This window comes from Mytilus galloprovincialis, chromosome 5 (genome assembly GCF_965363235.1).
Source record: "Mytilus galloprovincialis chromosome 5, xbMytGall1.hap1.1, whole genome shotgun sequence".
Classification (NCBI taxonomy): Eukaryota; Metazoa; Mollusca; class Bivalvia; order Mytilida; family Mytilidae; genus Mytilus; species Mytilus galloprovincialis.
In genome coordinates this window covers 92,475,054-92,499,294 of record NC_134842.1, presented here as the reverse complement: position 1 = coordinate 92,499,294, position 24,241 = coordinate 92,475,054, and the positions used below count along the sequence as shown (strand labels likewise).

Genomic DNA, 24,241 nt, shown 5'->3' with positions numbered 1-24,241 from the left:
ATAAGGCTATATAAAAATAGTTTAGGCCAATTCTTTGAGTGATTGTTATCCCTATGTCTATGCAACAAAAGACAATAACAGGATTATAAATCACAATAAAATCATGTGAAATGGGCAAATTAAATATGAAAAAAAATATTCCTGAAAAATCAGTAGGCTTCCAGTATTGCAATTCTGGCAAACTTCCCTGATACCGTAGGATATTAATACACAATATTAAATATCACAAAAAACTTGCACTTGTTTCAAAACATATAACAAAAAATATTTATCACATTTTATTCTGGAAAAAATTTATTACACAATAAACTGATCAATGTTTAAAACATAGCACTAAATGTATGACAAAATACAATACAAAACTTTACCAAAACATATAGCAGCTATCTACATTCAAACTTTCAAAACATAAAATTTATGCACTATCTGTGTAAATTATCATTCACAGCACTCATTCTACACAAAATGGTTGATTATAACATGTCATTTTCCATACCATATAAAATAGGAAAGGTTGGAGAGGTGTCATCGTGAAATCCCTGAAATAATCAGTGCTGAATCCCAAATTCCTCATAAAATAAAGCATTTTTGCCTGGACCCAGAAAAATTAACCTCTAATTCCAGCAAAAATAAAGGTCTGAATCCTGATGTATCAATAAAGTTCCTTACACTCCTAATTTTAGTCCAAGCTTGTTTTTGGAGTAAATCCACTAAAACCTTGCAATCCCTGTCAATTAAGATCAGTCGTATACACCTTGCCAGGGTTATAACTCTCGGAGGTGACAGGTTAGTGATCACTGAGATGATCTACTTGGACCCCTCTGCTGTTATGGACTCTATATATCCTGAGAGCCAAGATCAAAAGATTGAGGTCAATCAAGTAAAACTGGAGAAGATATGGAAAATATCATGTTATAATCTGTAAATCACATAGTTTAACACCACCAAAAATAAATATATTTGATCTTATTTTCTTCACCACCAATAATAAATATATTTCTTTTGTTCATCTTATTAAATTATTTACAGCTGATTGCATTGAGTGTGTAGGCAAAGGTAATATCTTTTGGACAGCTTGCTAGCTAGCTGAACTGTGAAGTCATTATTAGGTACAGTATACTACCCTCCTTTTAAAGTAGCCTAGTCCTACAGACAGATAAATTGGGTATATGTCGAACTAGTCTACTAAGGAGGGTAGTATACCTTACCTACAAATGACTTCACGGTTCAGCTAGCAAGCAAGCTAACCAAAAATATTAGATTTACTTTCACACTCAATGCAATCAGCTGTAATTTTTATTTTCTATAAATTTAAAAGTATGATTAACACTACTGACCTCTGTACAATGTACTCTTTGATACCTTCAGGTTTACTAAGACATAAGCAAAACATTCTGTTTCTAGTAACACAATATCACATTTTGTTTTTAAAACAAATACAAAATTACTAACATGGAACTCATTTTACTTAAAGACAATCTAGTTTAGTACATTTTTTTTCTTCTGGTTTTGTAAACATTACAAAAACGCAACCCTGGGTGCACTGCAAAGGCTTAAAGAGAACAAATCTTTGCATGGATTTTACTGTACATAATGTTATTTTTAAATAGTTCGTTATTCACTCAATAATAAGGATAAACCAACCTTAGTACTCCAACTATTGGAGGAAGATAAAGAAGAAAGAAGAAGGAAGCAGATATTACCCAATCAGTTCTGATAAAAGCGGTCCTTTGAGTGTGCCCGGTAAACCAATGACACGTAAATTGGTATTTGCTGCTGTTACAAGAAGCCAGAGGCAGATTTAGGGGAGGGCCCAGGGGGCAGGGTCCCCCCTTTTCTGTGAAAAATTTGGTTGATTATATAGGGAATAACTGAAGCATGACCTTAGGCAGTCAGTGGGCCCCCACTTATTAAAATTTCTGGATCCGCCAAGGGAAGAATGTTGTATTCAGCAGAAAGAGCAAAGATTGGTTGGTTTGGAGTCAAACTATTGTATTGTTAACTATCATGTCAAAATTTTGCATCAGTTTGTCTGTCTAGTACATAGCACGGTATATATTTATATAGCATCAACATGTTCTTGTCTAGTATGATTTGATTTTGATTTTAATATGACACCATTTCTTCAAAATTATCAAGATCTAATTCCTATACTGTAGATTCATTTTTATCAGTAAGAGGTTTTTTTAAGCTGATTTTGTTGGTAATCAATTTTTCAATAACTATTACAAATTTCCTTTATATTTGCATGGAGAATTTGTCAAAACCACAAATTTAGGTACCCATGAAAATTGTTCTACAATCCAGGAAAAACAGCTACCCATAAAAACAAAAAAATCCACAGAATGAATAAATGTTAAATAATAAATAAGTGATAACAAAAGTAATGTAAATTGCTCATTAAACTATTGATAACCAATAGAAAACTAAAAACATAATACATGTATATCTGTAAAATCAATATATATTACAAATCAGTTAATGATAACAAATGTATATTCTTTTCAGCCATTTGTTCCACCCTGAGAAAAAAATAAAACAAGGATATAAAGGAAAACGGAAAAATATACAGAACAAAAAATTGTTAGCTTTATAATATATATATATATATGCGGTCCTTTGAAAAACCTAGAATACCTGTAAAACAATTAACACATTTCCTGTGAGTCATAGTAAGTAGCAATTTGGCAAGATATACAATGTGTTGTTATATGACGAAATTATAGGTACAAGGTATCCATTGCATTGTAAGCTTACATTAATAGTCTCAATCTGTTCCAACACAAGGAAACTAGAGGATACCATATAGCTGGGTTATTTTTGCAGGGTGTAAATTTTCATTTATTTTCGCAGATGGAACAAAATCGCCCTAATAAATTCCGCCAATTGCACATGCAAAGGTATTGATAAAAGTTTTGAATCTGCCAAAGTATGTCCTTTACCTAATTTAATAAATATCACGAAATTTTACACCCGGCAAAATAACCCCCTATACGGTACTATATAAAGGTTTGGATAGGATTTACAGAATAGAAAAATATGAGTCAAATATATAAAGTAAAGAAAAGAGAAAATTGGAGAGAGTATCATACAAAACTGTATTTTACATTCAAATGTTAAATATGTCTTCTGTTATTAACCTCTAAATTATGCTTTGACTTAACTACAATTTTTCAAGCAGTTAATATATGGATTGGACCAGACAAATGATAAATTAATTTATTGACAGTAAGCAGACTGAACCATGGAAATGTCATTCTTGTCTTAAGCTTCTTTTGGCAGATTTTCACTTATTGATTTTTCTTTTTGTGGGGAGGTACCTTGAAATTTATCATATTCTCTGTTCTTAGCACTCAACCATAACTGAGAGCTAACATATTTTGTTGAAGCAAAAAAAAATATCCAATTATTAATTTTCAAAGACAACAATTATTTCCCTTAGCATGCTTAGAATTTCAATATAAGTTTGGCTAAAAAACGAACTAGCACATTCTTATTAAATCCATAATCATGATCATCCTGACATCTACATGTACTACTGTGAATTCATTATTTAAGGAATGACTGTAATATTTTTTCTGTCTATGAAGAAATAAGATAAAAAATTTGGTGCACACTGAATAACGCGCGTAGCGGGTTATTTAACAGTGTACACCACATTTTTTATGTTATTTCCAATAGACAGAAAAAATATTACAGTCATTTCTTATAATTTAATTCTAAATGCCATTTAAAACCGTAGAAAACCATGAAAAAACGTTGATGACCTCACGGTCACATGACTAAATTGTGTCTATGGGCTCATAACAAAATAACGTCAGCCAATTAGAAGACGCATTACATCCAAAATTAAATTATTATTCGTTGGATATCAATTTTCGTGGATTTCCTTGGTACAGGTGAACCACGAATTTAAATAATCAAAGAATAACTAAATTTCTATAACGTTTTATGCAGATTTTTGCAAAACCACAAAATAAATATCCACGAAAAGGCATGTTTTCCTCAATCTGAGAAAGTTGGTACCTACGAAATTAAATGAATCCACAGTAACATCTATCAATACTTTTATACAAATTTTGCCCAAAGCTAAACACAGAAAATATCCATACTATATCACAATATGCATAATACATCAGCTACAGAGAAAAACTGTCCATAATTCCTCTGATATCTAACATCACACTAAAGCTGAGTCATCACCGCTGTCTGGTCTGAAAACAAAATGTACCATATCATATGAAATATCATTTATATTTCATCAAATGAGATTTTTAAATATATCAACTGCAGAAATAAAAGATCTGTTACTGTAAATTCAGAAATTATTGAAAGCATTAATTTTGCATTTTTGTTATATTAGAATTAAATGTGATTTTAATTTTTGTGCGATATTCAGAAAAATCCAGTTTAATATTAATCATATGAAAAAATTTCAAAATGTGAATTTTATTTAATGTGATTATAACCCTGTCACATCTTTCGCAATAATTATAACATTGTAATAGTTTCTGAATTCACAGTATTCAAACCTAGATCAAGCTAATGATAGATTCTTGACTATTGTAAATTAAAAATAAATAAAACAGCAAATGAAACTTTAAAAATCAGTCTTGTTAAATTCACTTATTTTATAAGGAAACAATCATGATGATTAAATAATTAAAATTTCAACATAGATTCATGGACCCTGTCGGTTAATTTGCTTTACAACTATTTTGATCTGAGCGTCACTGATGAGTCTTATGGAGAGGAAACCCACGTCTGGTGTATTAAATTATAAACTTGGTACCTTAATATGCTTTACAACTATTTTGATCTGAGCGTCACTGATGAGTCTTATGGAGAGGAAACCCACGTCTGGTGTATTAAATTATAAACTTGGTACCTTAATATGCTTTACAACTATTTTGATCTGAGCGTCACTGATGAGTCTTATGGAGAGGAAACACACGTCTGGTGTATTAAATTATAAACTTGGTACCTTAATTTGCTTTACAACTATTTTGATCTGAGCGTCACTGATGAGTCTTATGGAGAGGAAACCCACGTCTGGTGTATTAAATTATAACCTTGGTACCTTAATTTGCTTTACAACTATTTTGATCTGAGCGTCACTGATGAGTCTTATGGAGAGGAAACTCACGTCTGGTGTATTAAATTATAAACTTGGTACCTTAATTTGCTTTACAACTATTTTGATCTGAGCGTCACTGATGAGTCTTATGGAGAGGAAACCCACGTCTGGTGTATTAAATTATAACCTTGGTACCTTAATTTGCTTTACAACTATTTTGATCTGAGCGTCACTGATGAGTCTTATGGAGAGGAAACCCACGTCTGGTGTATTAAATTATAACCTTGGTACCTTAATTTGCTTTACAACTATTTTGATCTGAGCGTCACTGATGAGTCTTATGGAGAGGAAACCCACGTCTGGTGTATTAAATTATAACCTTGGTACCTTAATTTGCTTTACAACTATTTTGATCTGAGCGTCACTGATGAGTCTTATGGAGAGGAAACACACGTCTGGTGTATTAAATTATAACCTTGGTACCTTAATATGCTTTACAACTATTTTGATCTGAGCGTCACTGATGAGTCTTATGGAGAGGAAACACACGTCTGGTGTATTAAATTATAACCTTGGTACCTTAATTTGCTTTACAACTATTTTGATCTGAGCGTCACTGATGAGTCTTATGGAGAGGAAACCCACGTCTGGTGTATTAAATTATAACCTTGGTACCTTAATTTGCTTTACAACTATTTTGATCTGAGCGTCACTGATGAGTCTTATGGAGAGGAAACCCACGTCTGGTGTATTAAATTATAACCTTGGTACCTTAATTTGCTTTACAACTATTTTGATCTGAGCGTCACTGATGAGTCTTATGGAGAGGAAACCCACGTCTGGTGTATTAAATTATAAACTTGGTACCTTAATATGCTTTACAACTATTTTGATCTGAGCGTCACTGATGAGTCTTATGGAGAGGAAACTCACGTCTGGTGTATTAAATTATAACCTTGGTACCTTAATTTGCTTTACAACTATTTTGATCTGAGCGTCACTGATGAGTCTTATGGAGAGGAAACACACGTCTGGTGTATTAAATTATAACCTTGGTACCTTAATTTGCTTTACAACTATTTTGATCTGAGCGTCACTGATGAGTCTTATGGAGAGGAAACACACGTCTGGTGTATTAAATTATAAACTTGGTACCTTAATTTGCTTTACAACTATTTTGATATGAGCGTCACTGATGAGTCTTATGGAGAGGAAACCCACGTCTGGTGTATTAAATTATAACCTTGGTACCTTAATATGCTTTACAACTATTTTGATCTGAGCGTCACTGATGAGTCTTATGGAGAGGAAACCCACGTCTGGTGTATTAAATTATAACCTTGGTACCTTAATTTGCTTTACAACTATTTTGATCTGAGCGTCACTGATGAGTCTTATGGAGAGGAAACCCACGTCTGGTGTATTAAATTATAACCTTGGTACCTTAATTTGCTTTACAACTATTTTGATCTGAGCGTCACTGATGAGTCTTATGGAGAGGAAACACACGTCTGGTGTATTAAATTATAAACTTGGTACCTTAATTTGCTTTACAACTATTTTGATCTGAGCGTCACTGATGAGTCTTATGGAGAGGAAACACACGTCTGGTGTATTAAATTATAAACTTGGTACCTTAATTTGCTTTACAACTATTTTGATCTGAGCGTCACTGATGAGTCTTATGGAGAGGAAACACACGTCTGGTGTATTAAATTATAAACTTGGTACCTTAATTTGCTTTACAACTATTTTGATCTGAGCGTCACTGATGAGTCTTATGGAGAGGAAACCCACGTCTGGTGTATTAAATTATAAACTTGGTACCTTTGATAACTATTATTTCTACTCACTTAGAATCAGTATTGCCACTGTCAGATTTAGTATTGGCACTATTTTCCTCTGCGGATTCAGACCTATTCTCTGAATTAGATGTAGGTTTAGATGAGGATGAAGATGATACGGTGGATGATGAAGAAGTCGGTGGCATTGTGGAAGATGATGATGTAGTAACTTCTTTTTTATCTTTATCCGGGTTAGATGTCTTTGATAGAAAACTGTATGACCATGGAAGACCTAAAATTACAAAATGATTCTGGTTAAACTGGGTTGTCAAATGCATTTACATAAACATGTAATCTTCCTATTTTACTTTCCATTATGTCAATGTACAGGTGTCACTGCTGGGGTTCCCCAGAAATTATTTGGAACAAAACTTATAGAACCACATTATATTATCAAGTAACAATTTCCACATAAATAAAGTACAGATGCAATAGTAATGAAAGAATAAGATGTTTAATAAATACCTGAACATTCAATAAACATGCATAGTTGTCCCAAAAAGTGGCTGGAACCATGAACCATTATTTTCAACATTATCTAAAAAAATGTCCCCCTTAAAAAAGCAACCCTGGATCTACAATTTTTGAGCACACCCCTCTTTCTTTTCTACTAACAATATTATTCATTACAAACTACATGTATACCTTTTTCTTTAGTTGCACCAGAAGATGTTTTATCACTTGCTTCTTTCTTCTTCTTGTTTCCATTCAGGTCTTCTGTACTTTGACTGAAAAAAAACAATATTTCATATTTTACTTATTTTTCACATAAACATTTAATAGTATCTTCTTGTAGGCATTCAGAATTACTGAGTGTAAAATATTGGTTGTAAAATTTATTTCTTTTTTGTTTGTGACCTTCGCCTTGCAGAGGACCTTGCAAATTAATTCAGGACCGCTATCTGGTGGTATCAAACAACAATACTCTAAATTTGTAACCTTGACCTTGCAAAGCTCTTCCAACTTAATTCAGGACCGCTATCTGGTGGTATCAAACAACAATACTCTAAGTTTGTAACCTTGACCTTGCAAAGATCTTCCAACTTAATTCAGGACCGCTATCTGGTGGTATCACACAACAATACTATAAGTTTGTAACCTTGACCTTGCAAAGCTCGTCCAACTTAATTCAGGACCGCTATCTGGTGGTATCAAACAACAATACTCTAAGTTTGTAACCTTGACCTTGCAAAGCTCTTCCAACTTAATTCAGGACCGCTATCTGGTGGTATCAAACAACAATACTCTAAGTTTGTAACCTTGACCTTGCAAAGCTCTTCCAACTTAATTCAGGACCGCTATCTGGTGGTATCAAACAACAATACTCTAAGTTTGTAACCTTGACCTTGCAAAGCTCTTCCAACTTAATTCAGGACCGCTATCTGGTGGTATCAAACAACAATACTCTAAGTTTGTAACCTTGACCTTGCAAAGCTCGTCCAACTTAATTCAGGACCGCTATCTGGTGGTATCAAACAACAATACTCTAAGTTTGTAACCTTGACCTTGCAAAGCTCTTCCAACTTAATTCAGGACCGCTATCTGGTGGTATCAAACAACAATACTCTAAGTTTGTAACCTTGACCTTGCAAAGCTCTTCCAACTTAATTCGGGACCCACTATCTGGTGGTGTGCAACAACAATTCTATGTATAATTAATATCCTTCATGGCATTTGAAAGTTTTGAGCTCGCAATGACTTGCACAGACAGAGTGATACCTATCTTCAAACTTAGGCCAAATCTAATTCAGATTTATGTTCTCTTTAGTTTGAAATTGTTAATGTTTATTTTAATATGAAAATATTCCTTTAAATTTAATGCAAACTGTGCCTTTGAAACAGGTTGAAAAAGTAATTCCCAGTGTAAGGTTAGCAATTGGCAAATCTAAGCTATTTTCAGGAAATTAACTCTTTTAAAAAATTGCAATGCCATACATGTCTGTACATCAAGTATGGTAGTTTTTAAGAAAAAATAAAACAAGAATGTGTCCAAAGTACATGGATGCCCCAGTCGCACTATCATTTGCTATGTTCAGTTGACCGTTAAAATGGTATAAAATTTCTAATTTGGCATTAAAATTAGAAGGATCATATCATAAGGAACATGCTTACTAAGTTTCAAGTTGATCAGACTTCAACTTCATCAAAAACTACCTCGACCAAAAACTTTTACCAAAACTTTAACATGAAACTGGACGAACAGACGATCAGACGGATGAACCAACAGACAGACGGAAGCACAGTCCAGAAAACATAATGCCCTTAAATGGTGCATAATAAATGGGGCATAATAAAACGAACCATCTTTTGATGATTAACACTCTGATCCTATTTTACCATTTTAAAACTGACCAGTTTGTATGTATACTGTAAATTCAGAAATTATTGCATGTATTTATTATTGCAATTTTGTCATTTTGGACTAGAATGCGATTTGAATTTTTGCGATATTGTGAAAAATCCTGTTTAATTCATATGAAAAATTTCAAAATGCTAGTTTAAACTATTGCAATTATAACCTTGTTGCATTTTTTGCAATAGTTAAAACATGGCAATAATTTCTGAATTTACAGTACTGATAACCAGAAGGGATTGATTAAAATGTTATCTGACCTAGTTTTGCTGACAGTGAGTGACTCACAGCTATGAAATGGTTGAGATGTTAACTATGTAATACTGACCTAGTTTTGGTGTTACTGACCTAGATTTTCTAACAGTGAGTGACACACAACTATGGCATGAGAAGTTTTCTGTGTAATACGGACCTAGTTTTACTGACAGCGAGTGACACACAGCTATTGTAATACTGACCTAGTTTTACTGACAGCGAGTGACACCTAGCTATTGTAATACTGACCTAGTTTTACTAACAGCGAGGGACACACAGCTATGGAATGGTTGAGATGGAAGATCTTGCATGACTTCGAAGGAGGAATCTGACAATGACACCTCTTCTAAGTCTAATGTACTGGATAATGAATGTTGCTCCAATGATATGTCTGCTTCAGTCTTATCATCTAAAATGTCAAAATCACTAATTTAATTCAGAAAAGGCATAAAACAATAATTTTCTGCAACCATTTAGGGAGCTATAAATGTGAAAGATCAAATTAGACTAATAACTAGAGGCTCTCAAGAGCCTGTATCGCTCACCTGATTCTACTTGGGTTTTTGAAATCATATGAAAAAAATATAAAATTTGGCTAAAAGTGACAACACAACCTCATTGATAAGGAAAGGAACATGTTTAATTTCATTCAAAAGTCCCCCACTGGCGGCCATCTTGGATGGCAGATCGGCTACAAAGTAACAACACTTGGTCAGCACCTCATAAGGAACATTCATGCCATGTTTGGTTTTATTCCATTCAGTGGTTCTCTAAAAGAAGTCATTTGTATGCATTTCCCATAGGGTCCTATGTTAAACTAAGTCCCCTGCTGGCGGCCATCTTGGATGATGGATCTGCTACAAAGTAACAACACTTGGTCAGCACCTCATAAGGAACATTCATGCAATGTTTAGTTTTATTCCATTCAGTGGTTCTCTAAAAGAAGTCATTTGTATGCATTTCCAATAGGGTCCTATGTTAAACTAAGTCCCTGCTGGCGGCCATCTTGGATAATGGATCGGCTACAAAGTAACAACACTTGGTCAGCACCACATTAGGAACATTCATGCCATGTTTGATTTCATTCCATTCAGTGGTTCTCTAAAAGAAGTCATTTGTATGCATTTCCAATAGGGTCCTATGTTAAACTAAGTCCCCCGCTGGCGGCCATCTTGGATGATGGATTGGCTACAAAGTAACAACACTTGGTCAGCACTCCATAAGGAACATTCATGCTATGTTTGGTTTCATTCCATTTAGTGGTTCTCTAGAAGAAGTCATTTGTATGCATTTCCCATAGGGTCCTATGTTAAACTAAGTCCCCCGCTGGCGGCCATCTTGGATGATGGATCGGCTACAAAGTAACAACACTTGGTCAGCACCCCATAAGGAACATTCATGCTATGTTTGGTTTTATTCCATTCATTGGTTCTCTAAAAGAAGTCATTTGTATGCATTTCCCATAGGGTCCTATGTTAAACTAAGTTCCCAGCTGGCGGCCATCTTGGATGATGGATCAGCAACAAAGTAACAACACTTGGTCAGCACCTCATAAGGAACATTCATGCCATGTTTGGTTTCATTCCATTCAGTGGTTCTCTAGAGGAAGTCATTTGTATGCATTTCCCATAGGGTCCTATGTTAAACTAAGTCCCCCGCTGGCGGCCATCTTGGATGATGGATCGGCAACAAAGTAACAACACTTGGTCAGCACCTCATAAGGAACATTCATGCCATGTTTGGTTTCATTCAATTCAGTGGTTCTCTAAAAGAAGTCATTTGTATACATTTCCCATAGGGTCCTATGTTAAACTAAGTCCCCTGCTGGCGGCCATCTTGGATGATGGATCGGCTACAAAGTAACAACACTTGGTCAGCACCCCATAAGGAACATTCATGCTATGTTTGGTTTTATTCCATTCAGTGGTTCTCTAAAAGAAGTCATTTGTATGCATTTCCCATAGGGTCCTATGTTAAACTAAGTCCCCGGCTAGCAGCCATCTTGGATGATGGATCGGCAACAAAGTAACAACACTTGGTCAGTACCTCATAAGGAACATTCATGCCATGTTTGGTTTCATTCCATTCAGTGGTTCTCTAAAAGAAGTCATTTGTATGCATTTCCCATAGAGTCCTATGTTAAACTAAGTCCCCCGCTGGCGGCCATCTTGGATGATGGATCGGCTACAAAGTAACAACACTTGGTCAGCACCTCATAAGGAACATTCATGCCATGTTTGGTTCCATTCCATTCAGTGGTTCTCTAGAAGAAGTTCAAAATGTAAATTGTTAACGACGACGACGACGACGGACGACGACGACGGACGACGACGACGGACGACGGACGCCAAGTGGTGAGAAAAGCTCACTTGGCCCTTCGGGCCAGGTGAGCTAATAAAATGAAAACAAAATACAAATTTAGTCCTTAAATTATTACTTTTATAAGTGCACTAATAAAAAATAAAAGGAATATTATATCTACACTTCCTAATATCTTAAACTAGTCATTTGTATTAAGTCATACTTATACCCTCTACACCTATGATCCTAATAAATTAATTGTTATGACCTTGGACATGAAAAACCTGACCTTGAGTCAATATTATGTACATAATACTTGCATCTAAGAGTGAGGTACAAATTTATAATCTGTACATTGCCAAGATCAATGTAGAGTTGTCTAGATCTTTTCTACCTTGGAAACATCTATGAGAGATATAATCAGAATCCATGCTGGTAGTACTATTAGTTATATTGATGTCCTCATCATTCAAATAACCGTTTGGACTAAATTATGACTCTTAGTTTGAATGAATTTTGTTTCCTAGGCAAAACAGCCTTATTAAATCATTGCTATAGTAAGATATAAAAAAGAAGATGTGGTATTATTGCCAATGAGACAACTATCCACAAAAGACCAAATTGACACAGACATTAACAACTATAGCTCACCGTACGGCCTTCAACAATGAGCAAAGCCCATACCGCATAGTCAGCTATAAAAGGCCCCGATAAGACAATGTAAAACAATTCAAACGAGAAAACTAACGGCCTTATTTATGTAAAAAAAGAACGAAAAACAAATATGTAACACATAAACAAACGACAACCACTGAATTACAGGCTCCTGACTTGGGACAGGCACATACATAAATAATGTGGCGGGGTTAAACATAAGAGTTTGCACCAAAAACTTTTTCAACTACTAGTCCGAAGACCATTATTCAAACATTTTTGTTATTGGTCAAAACAAAGTTTGCAAAGATTTACTAGTCCGAATGAAATTTACTAGTCTGGGGTATCGGACTAGTGGCTAACCGTGCAGACTGTTAAAATCACAGAGTGACTATAGGTAAGTCATAAATGTAAGTGTTTAACAAAATACAAGGCTCTTTTAGACTTGTAAGAAGAATTCTTTAAAATCACAAAAATAGTATGTTTCCCCTATGAAATTAGATCTACTGAAATTTATGAATCAACAGAAATCTAATCTTACCTAGCCTTTCCTAGGATAAAACCAAGTGAGTAATCATTTGTAGACAACCTAGCTCGAGCATTTTGTCGGCGTGCCACACTTAGTAGAGTAGCCACCTCACTGCAATCTATTGAGACTAAGCCTTTTGACTAGTAGATTAGTCCACTACTCTTGCTGGATTCATATAAATATACCTGATAATTTAACGGGTGCTTTTTTCTCCTCCTTTTTAGCAGTATTGTCTAGAGAGAGTCTATTCATTGTTGCTGTTATCCTCTTTACCACAGGCAGTCTATCTTCACTCGAGGACCCTTTGGAAGGTTTGTCTTGGGTTACTCTGGTCAGCTCAGATCTATCACTAGAGGAAGAATCTGGAACTGGCAAGGGCATCTTAAACTTTTTGTCTACTGTAACAGATTATAAATATAAGTTATCTCCCCTTATGCTAATTACACATGTAAGATTTGTATTTGGTTATTTGTCTCCAGATCATAGTTTCTTAAATGTTTTAACCAATGACTGTAAATGAATCATAAATCTGAGAAAGTGTAATAAATACAGGTTTATTAAAAAATTTTAACTCCTGGTTATTGGTTCATAAAGGTGTCAGAAAATGGAAGTGTATATATGTAGGACTCTAAAGTGCGATGGTCACGCTAAAGTGCGATGGCTGTTTGTTCGCTAAAGTACGCTGGTTTATCACGCTAAAGTGCAATGGACTAAAAGGGTTATGTTAAAGGGCTTAAAGTATAAAAGAACACTCATTCAAAAAATAGTCTTCTTGCGAAAGCTAGTACAAGGTTTTATGACATATTTGATAGGCTTTATAATTACCGGTAGGCTTAAGTGATCATTGTTTTAAATTAAGTAGAACGACCACGTAATAGTTGCTAAAATGGTAATTTAGGTGTGACAAAAATCTATATATCCTGTATATGTATTTTTTTTAATTCAGGCCGGTATCACATATTTGGATAATTGGCGTAGCTTGCCGTTCACTCAGTCTATCGCTAATGTGAACATCTCCTCTCAAAGTCGTCATTGTAAGTTACAAATACAAAATTCGTTCTAATTTTTTAGCAGACAATTTATGATTTACACATGGAAACATGACACACATTTATTTTACCGACTTTACTTTTCATTAAAATCGACAATATTTGAACGGGGACGGCAAAGTAAACTGCAACATAAACAATGATTTCAATGTATCCGTTAGCTTCAAATAGAAACAGGATAAAGGATACTTATGCGTATACTTTTGTATCTGTATAGTAAGATGGTCGACTGCAGAACAAAAGTCCTTCTCCTAGCACCGAAAAAACCCACATTTGCTTCAGCCGACAAAACACGGTTATCATGTTTAAATTGAGTACAATGTAAGTCATGGACATTTGCTTTAAAGTTTTTAATCAAATATTCTACATTTATCTTTCGGCATGTTCATTTTTTGTTTGTATAAAAGACTGTTCACGTCATAATCCATAGTACGTTTATTACGTCTATACTTTCGCGGACCATCGCACTTAAGCGTGTGTATGCATCGTACTTTAACGTAGACCATCGCACTTTAGCGTGATCATCGTACTTTAGCGTCCCCATCGCACTTTAGAGTCCTACATATATATTACACGAAATTTTAGATTTCAAATATGATGTTCAAGTTATTGTTATTTTTCATTGATTAAATATAATTATGGTCTGTAGAAAAGGAAAATATCAAGAATTGTCAACTGTAAAAGATTATTTCTCAAAGAACACAGTATGAAGTGAAATTACTTTCTAGGGTTGACAATTTTGGATATACAACATTTCCTAGAGACAACAACTGTTCTATTATTCATATATAAACTAACAGATTGTCAAAACACTATTAAAAGTCAGAATATTAATTTGATGACATGGCTCTACTTGCAAAAGTGTAAAAGCAAACTAAATTAAATACTAACCATTTTTCTCACTTTTGACAAAAGCTCTTGCCTCTGTTTCGTTAGTAACTGCTGCATTAGCAGCTGCCAGAGTAGAGGCAGCAAGTTCTGAGAATCTAGCATGAATATGTTCTAATACATTGTCTGTAGATAAAGCTGTCTTCTTCTTTGTTTTAGTTTTATCCTCTTTCCTCTTACGAAGAGCAGCTTGGACTTTCTCAAACCAGTCAGGACTAAGTCCAAATCTGTCACCAGCACCATCTAGTAAAACATGACAAAATATTATGTTCAGTACTAAACCAATAAATACATGTATGCTAACAATATTCTTACAATCAGTCAAGCAAACTTGTTCTAAGAGTTTTTTTTTATTTTTTAAAAGTAAGATGTTGCTGCTCAACTGTTTTTTTGCAAACTTGAGTGAATAAATATTTATTTTGCTAGTTTTTCATCTGCATTGGCTACAGTAAATTCAGAAATTATTATGAGTTTTTTAAATTAATGTGACTTACCAGTCCTATGTTAGAGAATGGATTGAGTGCTCACAAACATGCATGTTTAACCCCACCACATTCTTTATGTCTGTCCCAAGTAAGGAGCATGTAAATCAGTGGATGTCTTTCAATGCTGTCTGCCATATTAGTTTTTCATTCATTGTTTACGAAAATCAGGTTGTTGGATTTCGTTTGTTTGAATTGTTTGATTTTTTTTTTCAAGCTCGGTCCTTTTATATCTTACTATAGCTACCATATGTGATTTTGGTTTTGCTCATTGTTGGAGGCTGTATGGTGTCCTGTTATAGGTCATTTGGACTCTGGTGAATATTGGTCTCATCTAATAACAAATCACATCTAATTTCATATAATAGGTAAATCTAAGGTAAACCAACTTGAAAGAAGCATTTCATCTGTCAACTGTTTAAATGGCTCTAGGAAATACTCAAAATAAACTGTCCAGGTGTAATATAAGTTTAACACATGAATTATTATAATTTAAAAGCATAGTTTTCTTCTGTTACAACAATACGAAAATACATGTGCTCAGAGGCTACAAGTATACAAGTATACAGGCAGGAAATATTTATGTTGTGTCACTACTACATATCGATCAACAAAATATTTACCTCCAAATGCTGCTGACCATGGTCTTGTATCAGATGCCTTTTCTTTAAACAGCTGTCTTATCAGAGCTTCATCATCCTCATTTCTGATAGAAAATAAAATATATTAGATAAGATAGAGGGGCGGGGCGAATAGACCTTTTTCAAGATGTCAGGATTGGTCCTTTATTTTTGCTTGATTTCAGGATTTACATTTATTGGAAATCAGGAATTATTGATAAAATTTTCAGGATCCTGGAAAAAATCTTTTATTTTTCTGAGATTCCGTATTCAGATTTTTTTTTTGGGGGGGGGAATTCAAGATGACACCAATCTACTACCATGCCTCAAAATAATATTAAACTGTCAGTGATAAGTATAGTCTATATAAATCCCCTTCAGTCTTCTTTTAAATCTAGTCAATATAAATGCAGTGATTATTGCTGTCTCTGAGTAAATTTTTATTCTTTTTGTTGTGAATAGCACATATTTTGTTTTGGTTCAGGTTGTTCTTTATTGATAAAGTGAATGCAATTAGGGGCTTGTCATAAATACCTCTTGTCTATTATCAATACTCATTAGGTAAAATTATGTAATGCCAGAAGTTTAAATAGTAATTTTGTCTTTAAACTTTCAACTTTGACTTTAGCTAATAACACAATGTCTTAACTTCTTACTTGATTCCGGCACCAGTTATGTTAGATATAGATTTCTGACTGATTCTATGAGCTCCCATTCTGTCCAGAACCTGACTTAACTACTTACTTGTTTTCTGCACCGGTAATGTTAGATTTATGACTGATTCCATGAGCTCCCATTCTGTCCAAATCATTTTCTTCCCATCTCATATTGATTTCTACATCATTGTCCAAGGACCTAAATTAAAAAAACATATTTATCAAATAACATATGACATGTATGACACTATTCTGAAGTTAAGTATTTTATTATCAATAAAATTATGGAATTACTTTTAAAACATATATAAGATGTGGTATGAGTGCTGATGAGACAACTCTCCAGTCAGTCACAATTTATAAAAGAAAACCATTATAGATCAAAGCACATTTTTATCTATTTTTCCTTATAATTATGTTGTTGTTTTTTGTTTTAAATGATATGTCAATTCATTTTGTCAATACTATTGTTTGTTTTTTTAATAAATATCAAATCTTACAAAACATTTTGCCTTCCATTTCTTCCAATTAATGTTAAGACCATGATTTTCCCTTGTCTATAATTTTTGTTCTTGAAGGTTTGACTCTGTTTTTTCTCAATATCATCTCTTCTAGTATTTTCAACGTAATCTTGACTTTCATAGTTGTTCTGGTTTAATATAAATATTGAAACAAGCTTTCTTTCCACATGTTTATTGTTTTAATTGCTATCAATTTTTTCAAAAAAAGTGAAGCCTTATGTATGTGCCTTTCCCAAATCAGAAGCCTGTAATTCAGTAGTTGATGATTGTTTGTGTTACATGTTTGTTTTTCGTTCATTTTTTATGTAAATAAGGCTGTTACTTTTCTCATTTGAATTGTTTTACATTGTCATTTCCGGGCCTTTTACAGCTGACTATGCGGTATGTGCATTGTTGAAGGCCGTACAGTGACCTTTAGTTGTTAATTTCTGTGTAATTTTCAGTCTCTTGTGGACGGTTGTCTAATTGGCAATCATTCCACATCTTCTTTTTTATATTTACATTGTTTCTTCATCAATATCATTTTCATCATTATTTTCAGCAGGAGCAAGAATCTGTTCTTCTAGTACCATTCGGGTGTTCTCTAATTCATCAATGTCTCCTTCACTCAAACCCTGTTAACATAAACAATTCTTTTCCTTGAAAAACAGAGGCAAAAGATACAAAAAAGATATTCAATACGAAGTAAAACAAAAATATGTACATTAGTATACACCACACAACATAGAAAACTTAAGACTGAGCAACAGGAAACCCAATCAAATATTTGAGGAAATATTAGGTGCTCCATCAGGGGGAAGCAGATCCTACTCCATATGCCACACCAGTTGGTTTAAATGCATATATAAGACCTTTTTTTTTATTTATCTTCAAAAAGCTTTTAGCAATTTACCCCATTAGAATCAGTGGTATCATGACATAAGTATCTTTGTCATTGTTAGAATGTTGCATTTCTATTACCAGTCCTGTGTACCCATGGAAAGGTCGGGGATGCAAGGTAGGGTATACCTAAATTTCCAAGGTTTTTTTAATTTTTTGTTTACCTCATTAGAATCTGTGGTATCATTATCAGAAGTCACATCATCATTGTCAGAATGTTCTATTTCTATCTCTAATCCTGTGCCTGGATGTAGAGGTTTTGGGTGCAGTATGGGGTGTTTTATACATTAATTCATTTCTAAGTTAGTCTGTAATTTACCTCATTGGAATCAGTGGTATCATTATCAGAAGTCACATCATCATTGTCAGAATGTTCTATTTCTATCTCTGATCCTGTGCCTAAGTGTAGAGGTTTTGGGTGCACCATGGAGTGTTTTATACCTTAGTTTATTTCTAAGTTTTGTCTGTAATTTACCTCATTAGAATCTGTGGTATCATTATCAGAAGTCACATCATCATTGTCAGAATGTTCTATTTCAATCTCTGATCCTGTGCCTGGATGTAGAGGTTTGGGGTGCAGTATAGGGTGTTTTATAGCAGGATTATCCCCACCATGGGCCTCTATCAAAGGTAATGGCGACTCTGCAGATGTTCCCCTTTTGGACCTCCTTGACATCTCAATCAATAATAATCTCTATAAATAAATCACATATAATTGTAGTGTCAATAAACTGTTCTAAAGCAAGCAATAGATGTTAGTCAATTTTCCAGAGAAAATAGTTTTGTCTGCTGCTAATTGCAGTGGCGGTCCACTTGCTGCCTAAGAGGGGGCCCGATTTCGTCATGCCTCAGTGATTTCCTATATATTTTTTTTTCTCAAAAGGGGAGGCCCGGGCCCCTGTCCCTCCCCCTAAATCAGCCTCTGAATTGGTAGCATCTATTGTCAAATGATAGTGAAACTTTTTCCCTGAAAACAGCTGCAGTTTCACTAACTCATTACCAATACTTTGGATTAATATATTTTCGTAGATTGAGGAAAAATTGTATCTTCATGGATATTTAATAGATTTTGAGGTTCTGCCTTATTCTCCATACAAGCCTATATAAAATTTGAATATTAAAAATTGTGGTTCACCAATGCCAATGAAATCCACGACAACAATTGGTATCCCATGAATATTAATGAATCTACTGTAACATGCTACAATTAATCAAACAGTAATGATTAGTATATTAAAGTAAATCCTGTTCTTGCAAATGCACTTTTTTGTTTTATAAATTTTATGAGAGTGAACCAACACCTGGTGAATGTGTAGTACAGTTTATTTTGTCAAAATGTCACATTATTTGTGGAGATAGCCACCTGAATTAACACATAGTTTTAAATTCAATGTGAAATTCTAAGAAATAATAATATATACCTCCTGCATATCATTTAACTGTGTCATATACTGGCTCTGGTAAAACTCTAACTGATTTATATACCTGACAAAGTATAAAATGTAATATCTATCTTAAAACATTATTTTAGATCATTGAATACTGTAAATTCAGAAATAATTATGTGCATTTATTCTTGTGATTTGTTAAATATTTGACACACATATGGGTGTAACATTGTGATTTATTAAATATTTGACACACATATGAGTGTAACATTGTGATTTCAGGAAATACTGCATTCAAATAATGCTATATAATTTTAAAATCTGAGTTTTTATTTTTGTGACCCCTATCTAAACACATTGCAAAAATTCAGGAATTTACAGTTCTTTAAAATCTTATTAACATATAAAGGAACATAGCATTATTTCATTTATCTCATAAGCATTATTTCATGTACCTGCAGCATATAAATTTTCATGTTTTTGTTTTGTTTACTTTGTTCACTTTATTAAGAAATTGTTTCTGTTGTTTATGTCCTTTATTTGATATAATTTTATTTTCACAATCTATTTCCAGTTTACATTAGGATCTAATTGCTGATGTATGTGAATATCAAAAAGTAATTGTTAGCTAAAAGACAAGTCATCTGAGCTGGGTTGCGTTCAATAGAGTAGCGGCTACGTAGTGCTATGTAGATTTTGACTATTGAACCTGTAGCTATAGACTAGCTGCTAAATAGGTATTGATAGCAGCTACATAGCCGCTACGTAGCTGCCTTGATATTGAACTCAACCCTGGACATGTTTTTCTCACTCCGAGTCTACCCATCCTTGATCCTACTCCTAAATGGCTCCTGTTCAGTGGTAAAGAAGCAAATAACAATTTTCAACTTTTATCTTACAGGGCCAGGGATTTTATCCACAAACTCCCTCATTCAAGGAGGGGATACTCCCATGTTTATCTTTCTATGTGTTTAGCAAAACAAACTAATCATTTCTTATATACTTACCAATGTTAACTCTTGAAAGCTACCTGCTCAGAGGTAAAGAAGTAAATACCAATTTCTCCCCCCTTTTATTTGACAGGGCCAGGGACCAAACCCACAACCTTCTACAATCGCAGCAAGGATCATACCTCATTCATTATTTTTATGTGTTTATCAAAACAAACCAATCATTTCTTAAATACTTACCAATGTTGATCTCTACATTTTTGATAAAATGTTGGTGGTCTGACTTGGAATCGAAGGATGAGAGTGTCAGTGTCTGTATCAAGGTATCCTTCGCTGGCAAGAAGATCTAAACGGAAAAAGCGGTTGTAACCCCAGCATTCACCTACTTCAAAATCAGAGGCAAATTCTCGGACGATATTCTTACTGGAGTCACGACTAGCCTGATGGACCATTTCTACCCTGTATTCATATCTGCAAAAGAAATATGGGAAATAAGTGAACTTAGTAAATTAAAAATACTAAACATGGCTATACTAAGCTACTTACTAGGGTATAATATGTACTATCTGAGTGCAAAATTTTTTAATGTAACCTTTCTTTTAAATTCGATTGGAAAAATAAATCTTTAATACAGATTATTTCAATTAAATGAAAGAGTGCAGGATTTATTAACATAATCTTTATTTTATTCTTTTAAAATTGCTTGTGTGCATACATCATTTCTTTGGATAATTTTCCATTTTAAAATTTTTAGTTAACTTTATATATGTACATGTATATAGTATTTAAGTAACACAAATTCAGAAATTATTGCGACGTTTTTATTATTGTAAAAAATGCGACAGAGTTGTAAATGCAACAATTCAAACTTGCATTTTGAAAGATTTTGTATGAATTCAACAGGATTTTTCTCAAAATCACAAAAGTTAATGCACATTTAAGTCTAAAATGACAAAATCACAATAATAAATGCACGCAATAATTTCTGAATTTACATGTACAGTACCTGTTGAAAATATTATAAAAAAAAAAAAAATTCATTGGTCAACAAAATCAAGAGATACAAAGCATAAGGTCTATTCAAGGATTAAATGCTCGGAGGGCATGCTAGGCACTTTCTAAGACTCCAGCCAAAACAATAATTTGCATTTTACTGACAATTTTGTAATTGTATGGATTTTATAATAACAAAATTTTAACATCATCAATATTTGATTAATTTGGGTGTCTTCAATCCCCTACCCAAAAAATATTGACACACCCATAAACAAAAGGTAAGAAGTTGTGTGTTTATAAAAGAATTTAGATGAGTTAACTTACTTGGAAGTTTCAGATAATCCAGCAGACAGCTCCAGGAAGACAGAAAGATAATTACCCCTTACTACACCATTACCATCCTAAAGGAAATATAACATATTATTGCATAGCAATATAATATTTCCCACAGAAAGTAACCAAAAGTTAGCGTGCAATAAATTCTATTAGTGCACTAATGCAATAAATCTTCAAAATTCATGACGTCAGCAACAACAAAATCTTATTTTAAACCAACTTTTACTTTCAAATATTATATTGCTTTACAATAAAAAGGTTATTGCATGAATATTGGGGAAAATTGTCCCTCGTAGATCATATATTGAACTCGCAAGCTCGTGCAATATAAAATTCTACTCGGGACAATATTTCCCAATATTCATGCAATAACCCTATATTACAATAATCATTGGATCATAAATAACAACTTTTCAGACCCATAAAGAAGTAATCTGTAAATTGACATTGAAAGATGTCACTTTTAACTACACAAATAATAACCAATAATGAAATAACATGAATATTGAAGAAAATGTGACATTTGCAGTAGGTAAATAAAAACTTGACCAGACAGGAGTAGGTCTATCCAGGGAGTCTTCAAAAACACTAGATAACTAAAGTTGACACATCTTATTGAAACAGATTGTTCATTTTTAAGCAAGTGTCGCCTTCTGTCTTATCTAATGGATATTTTGGGATATAGCAGTATAATTTTAATGATTCTTGAAGCTCAACAATTCAGTCGTAGTCTGCGAATTCCATAGTCAGGATGAAAGAATTACATAGTCAGAAACCTAAATTTTTCTGTCTATGAAAGTAGGGTTCATCTTCATTTGTAAAGCACACTTTATAGAATTCATACACATAACATGTAATATTTAAGTTCGTCAAAATGCTGAAAGATCATGTTGAGAAGTGTGTTAATCCATACAAATGTTTGTATCAATATGGGATGTTAAGTGTCATTACAGCTCAAAACTTACTGGATATACTTTCAGTCTCCAACTGAGTCCTGAAACATTTAATGGCTGACTATAAACCGGGTCTGCTCTCTGTTGTAATACACTGAAGTTCTTCATCACAAAGGTACTGGTGTCATATGGTGGTACTATCTCACTGAAAATAAAATTCAAAAACACTTTGCATAATTGTCTTAGCATATTTCATATTTCAAAATAGTTCCTATGTATAGGTGTAAATATCAATCTATGTATAATATATTTTGGTAAATTTGGTAACAAGCCTGTCTCCATTGATTTATATCACTTACCTGGTAAAGTCTGCCGGGACTGCAGCAGTTACAAATGAAGCCATAGGTTTTCTCTGGACTTACCTGGTAAAGTCTGCCGGGACTGCAGCAGTAACAAAAGAAGCCATGGGTTTCCTCTGGACTTACCTGGTAGTCTGCCGGGACTGCAGCAGTAACAAAGGAAGCCATGGGTTTCCTCTGGACTTACCTGGTAAAGTCTGCCGGGACTGCAGCAGTAACAAAGGAAGCCATGGGTTTCCTCTGGACTTACCTGGTAAAGTCTGCCGGGACTGCAGCAGTAACAAAGGAAGCCATTGGTTTTCTCTGGACCTCTTTGAACATCTCCACCAGTTCAGTACTAATATTGATCAGTTCATTCTTGCCACATGTGGTCAACTTTTGATTGACTTTCTGTATTAATGATTCCAGTAATTCTGTTTCCTGTGTTAAGTGACTTCTCTGACCTAAAGTAGCAAAATGACATATGTAAATAAATGGTATACAGCCGACTCTCGTTATCTCGAAGTCAGCCGGATCAGAGAAATATTTCGAGATACACATAGTTCAACTCAAACAAAAACCGGAAGTTTGACAGAACAAGGGAAACAACTCTTGCTTAGCTTGGTAAAGCTAAAATAAATCCGGGTGAATTTGGGAAGGGGATAGATAATCTGGTATCAGATAGATGTATTTGTCTGTTATGGTCTTTCATTATTATAATAACATTATTTTTACTCATTCAATTGTTTCAGGTACATTTTTTTCCTATGCTTTTATCCGAGAGAGTAGTTTCCAATCGATAGATTCGTTATTCAGGTCGTTTATAGTTGACAAAATTGTTTATTCTCGGATACAACAGATTTTAGAAAATTTAGATTTCTCTTCATTTCGTTTTATCTCACTCTTTCTTTTCAAAAGAAAATACAATAAGATTAAAGATGCCGATTGAGTAGTTTTTAGGTGATCATCAACGGAAGTCATAATCCTTACTTTATACACACCCAAGCTCATTAGTGTCAATCATAATTAATAGTTTTGTAAACATTTTAAAAACTTTTTCATGAACATTATAACAAAGTATCACTAATCATTTATAAAAATTCTATAAAATATATTCTTAGGTAAATACTCGTTTAAATAGCATGTCATTAAATCAATACAGTGGTCAGTGATTGGAAATTTAATTACACGTGTATTGTCAGATTAACTGGCCAATCTATTTAAATGCCGGA

At 33.7% G+C, this 24,241-nt stretch overlaps 1 protein-coding gene across 1 annotated transcript in view; it reads right to left on the bottom strand.

Moving 5' to 3' along the window:
- Positions 1 to 263: 263 nt before the first annotated feature.
- The window catches only part of LOC143076725 (E3 ubiquitin-protein ligase TRIM37-like), a 54,106-nt gene continuing 30,128 nt past the window's right edge, over positions 264 to 24,241 (bottom strand). Inside the window, exons 8-22 of the mRNA XM_076252586.1 lie at positions 23,281 to 23,473; positions 22,744 to 22,876; positions 21,767 to 21,843; positions 20,687 to 20,917; positions 19,530 to 19,593; positions 18,584 to 18,802; positions 17,731 to 17,843; positions 16,797 to 16,907; positions 16,056 to 16,138; positions 14,954 to 15,193; positions 13,199 to 13,411; positions 9,779 to 9,938; positions 7,567 to 7,649; positions 6,931 to 7,153; positions 264 to 4,214 (exon numbers count right to left, since the gene is read on the bottom strand). Coding sequence (XP_076108701.1) covers positions 4,181 to 4,214; positions 6,931 to 7,153; positions 7,567 to 7,649; positions 9,779 to 9,938; positions 13,199 to 13,411; positions 14,954 to 15,193; positions 16,056 to 16,138; positions 16,797 to 16,907; positions 17,731 to 17,843; positions 18,584 to 18,802; positions 19,530 to 19,593; positions 20,687 to 20,917; positions 21,767 to 21,843; positions 22,744 to 22,876; positions 23,281 to 23,473 — 2,177 coding nt within the window. The 3' untranslated portion in view covers positions 264 to 4,180. The remainder of the gene's footprint in view (positions 4,215 to 6,930; positions 7,154 to 7,566; positions 7,650 to 9,778; positions 9,939 to 13,198; positions 13,412 to 14,953; positions 15,194 to 16,055; positions 16,139 to 16,796; positions 16,908 to 17,730; positions 17,844 to 18,583; positions 18,803 to 19,529; positions 19,594 to 20,686; positions 20,918 to 21,766; positions 21,844 to 22,743; positions 22,877 to 23,280; positions 23,474 to 24,241) is intronic.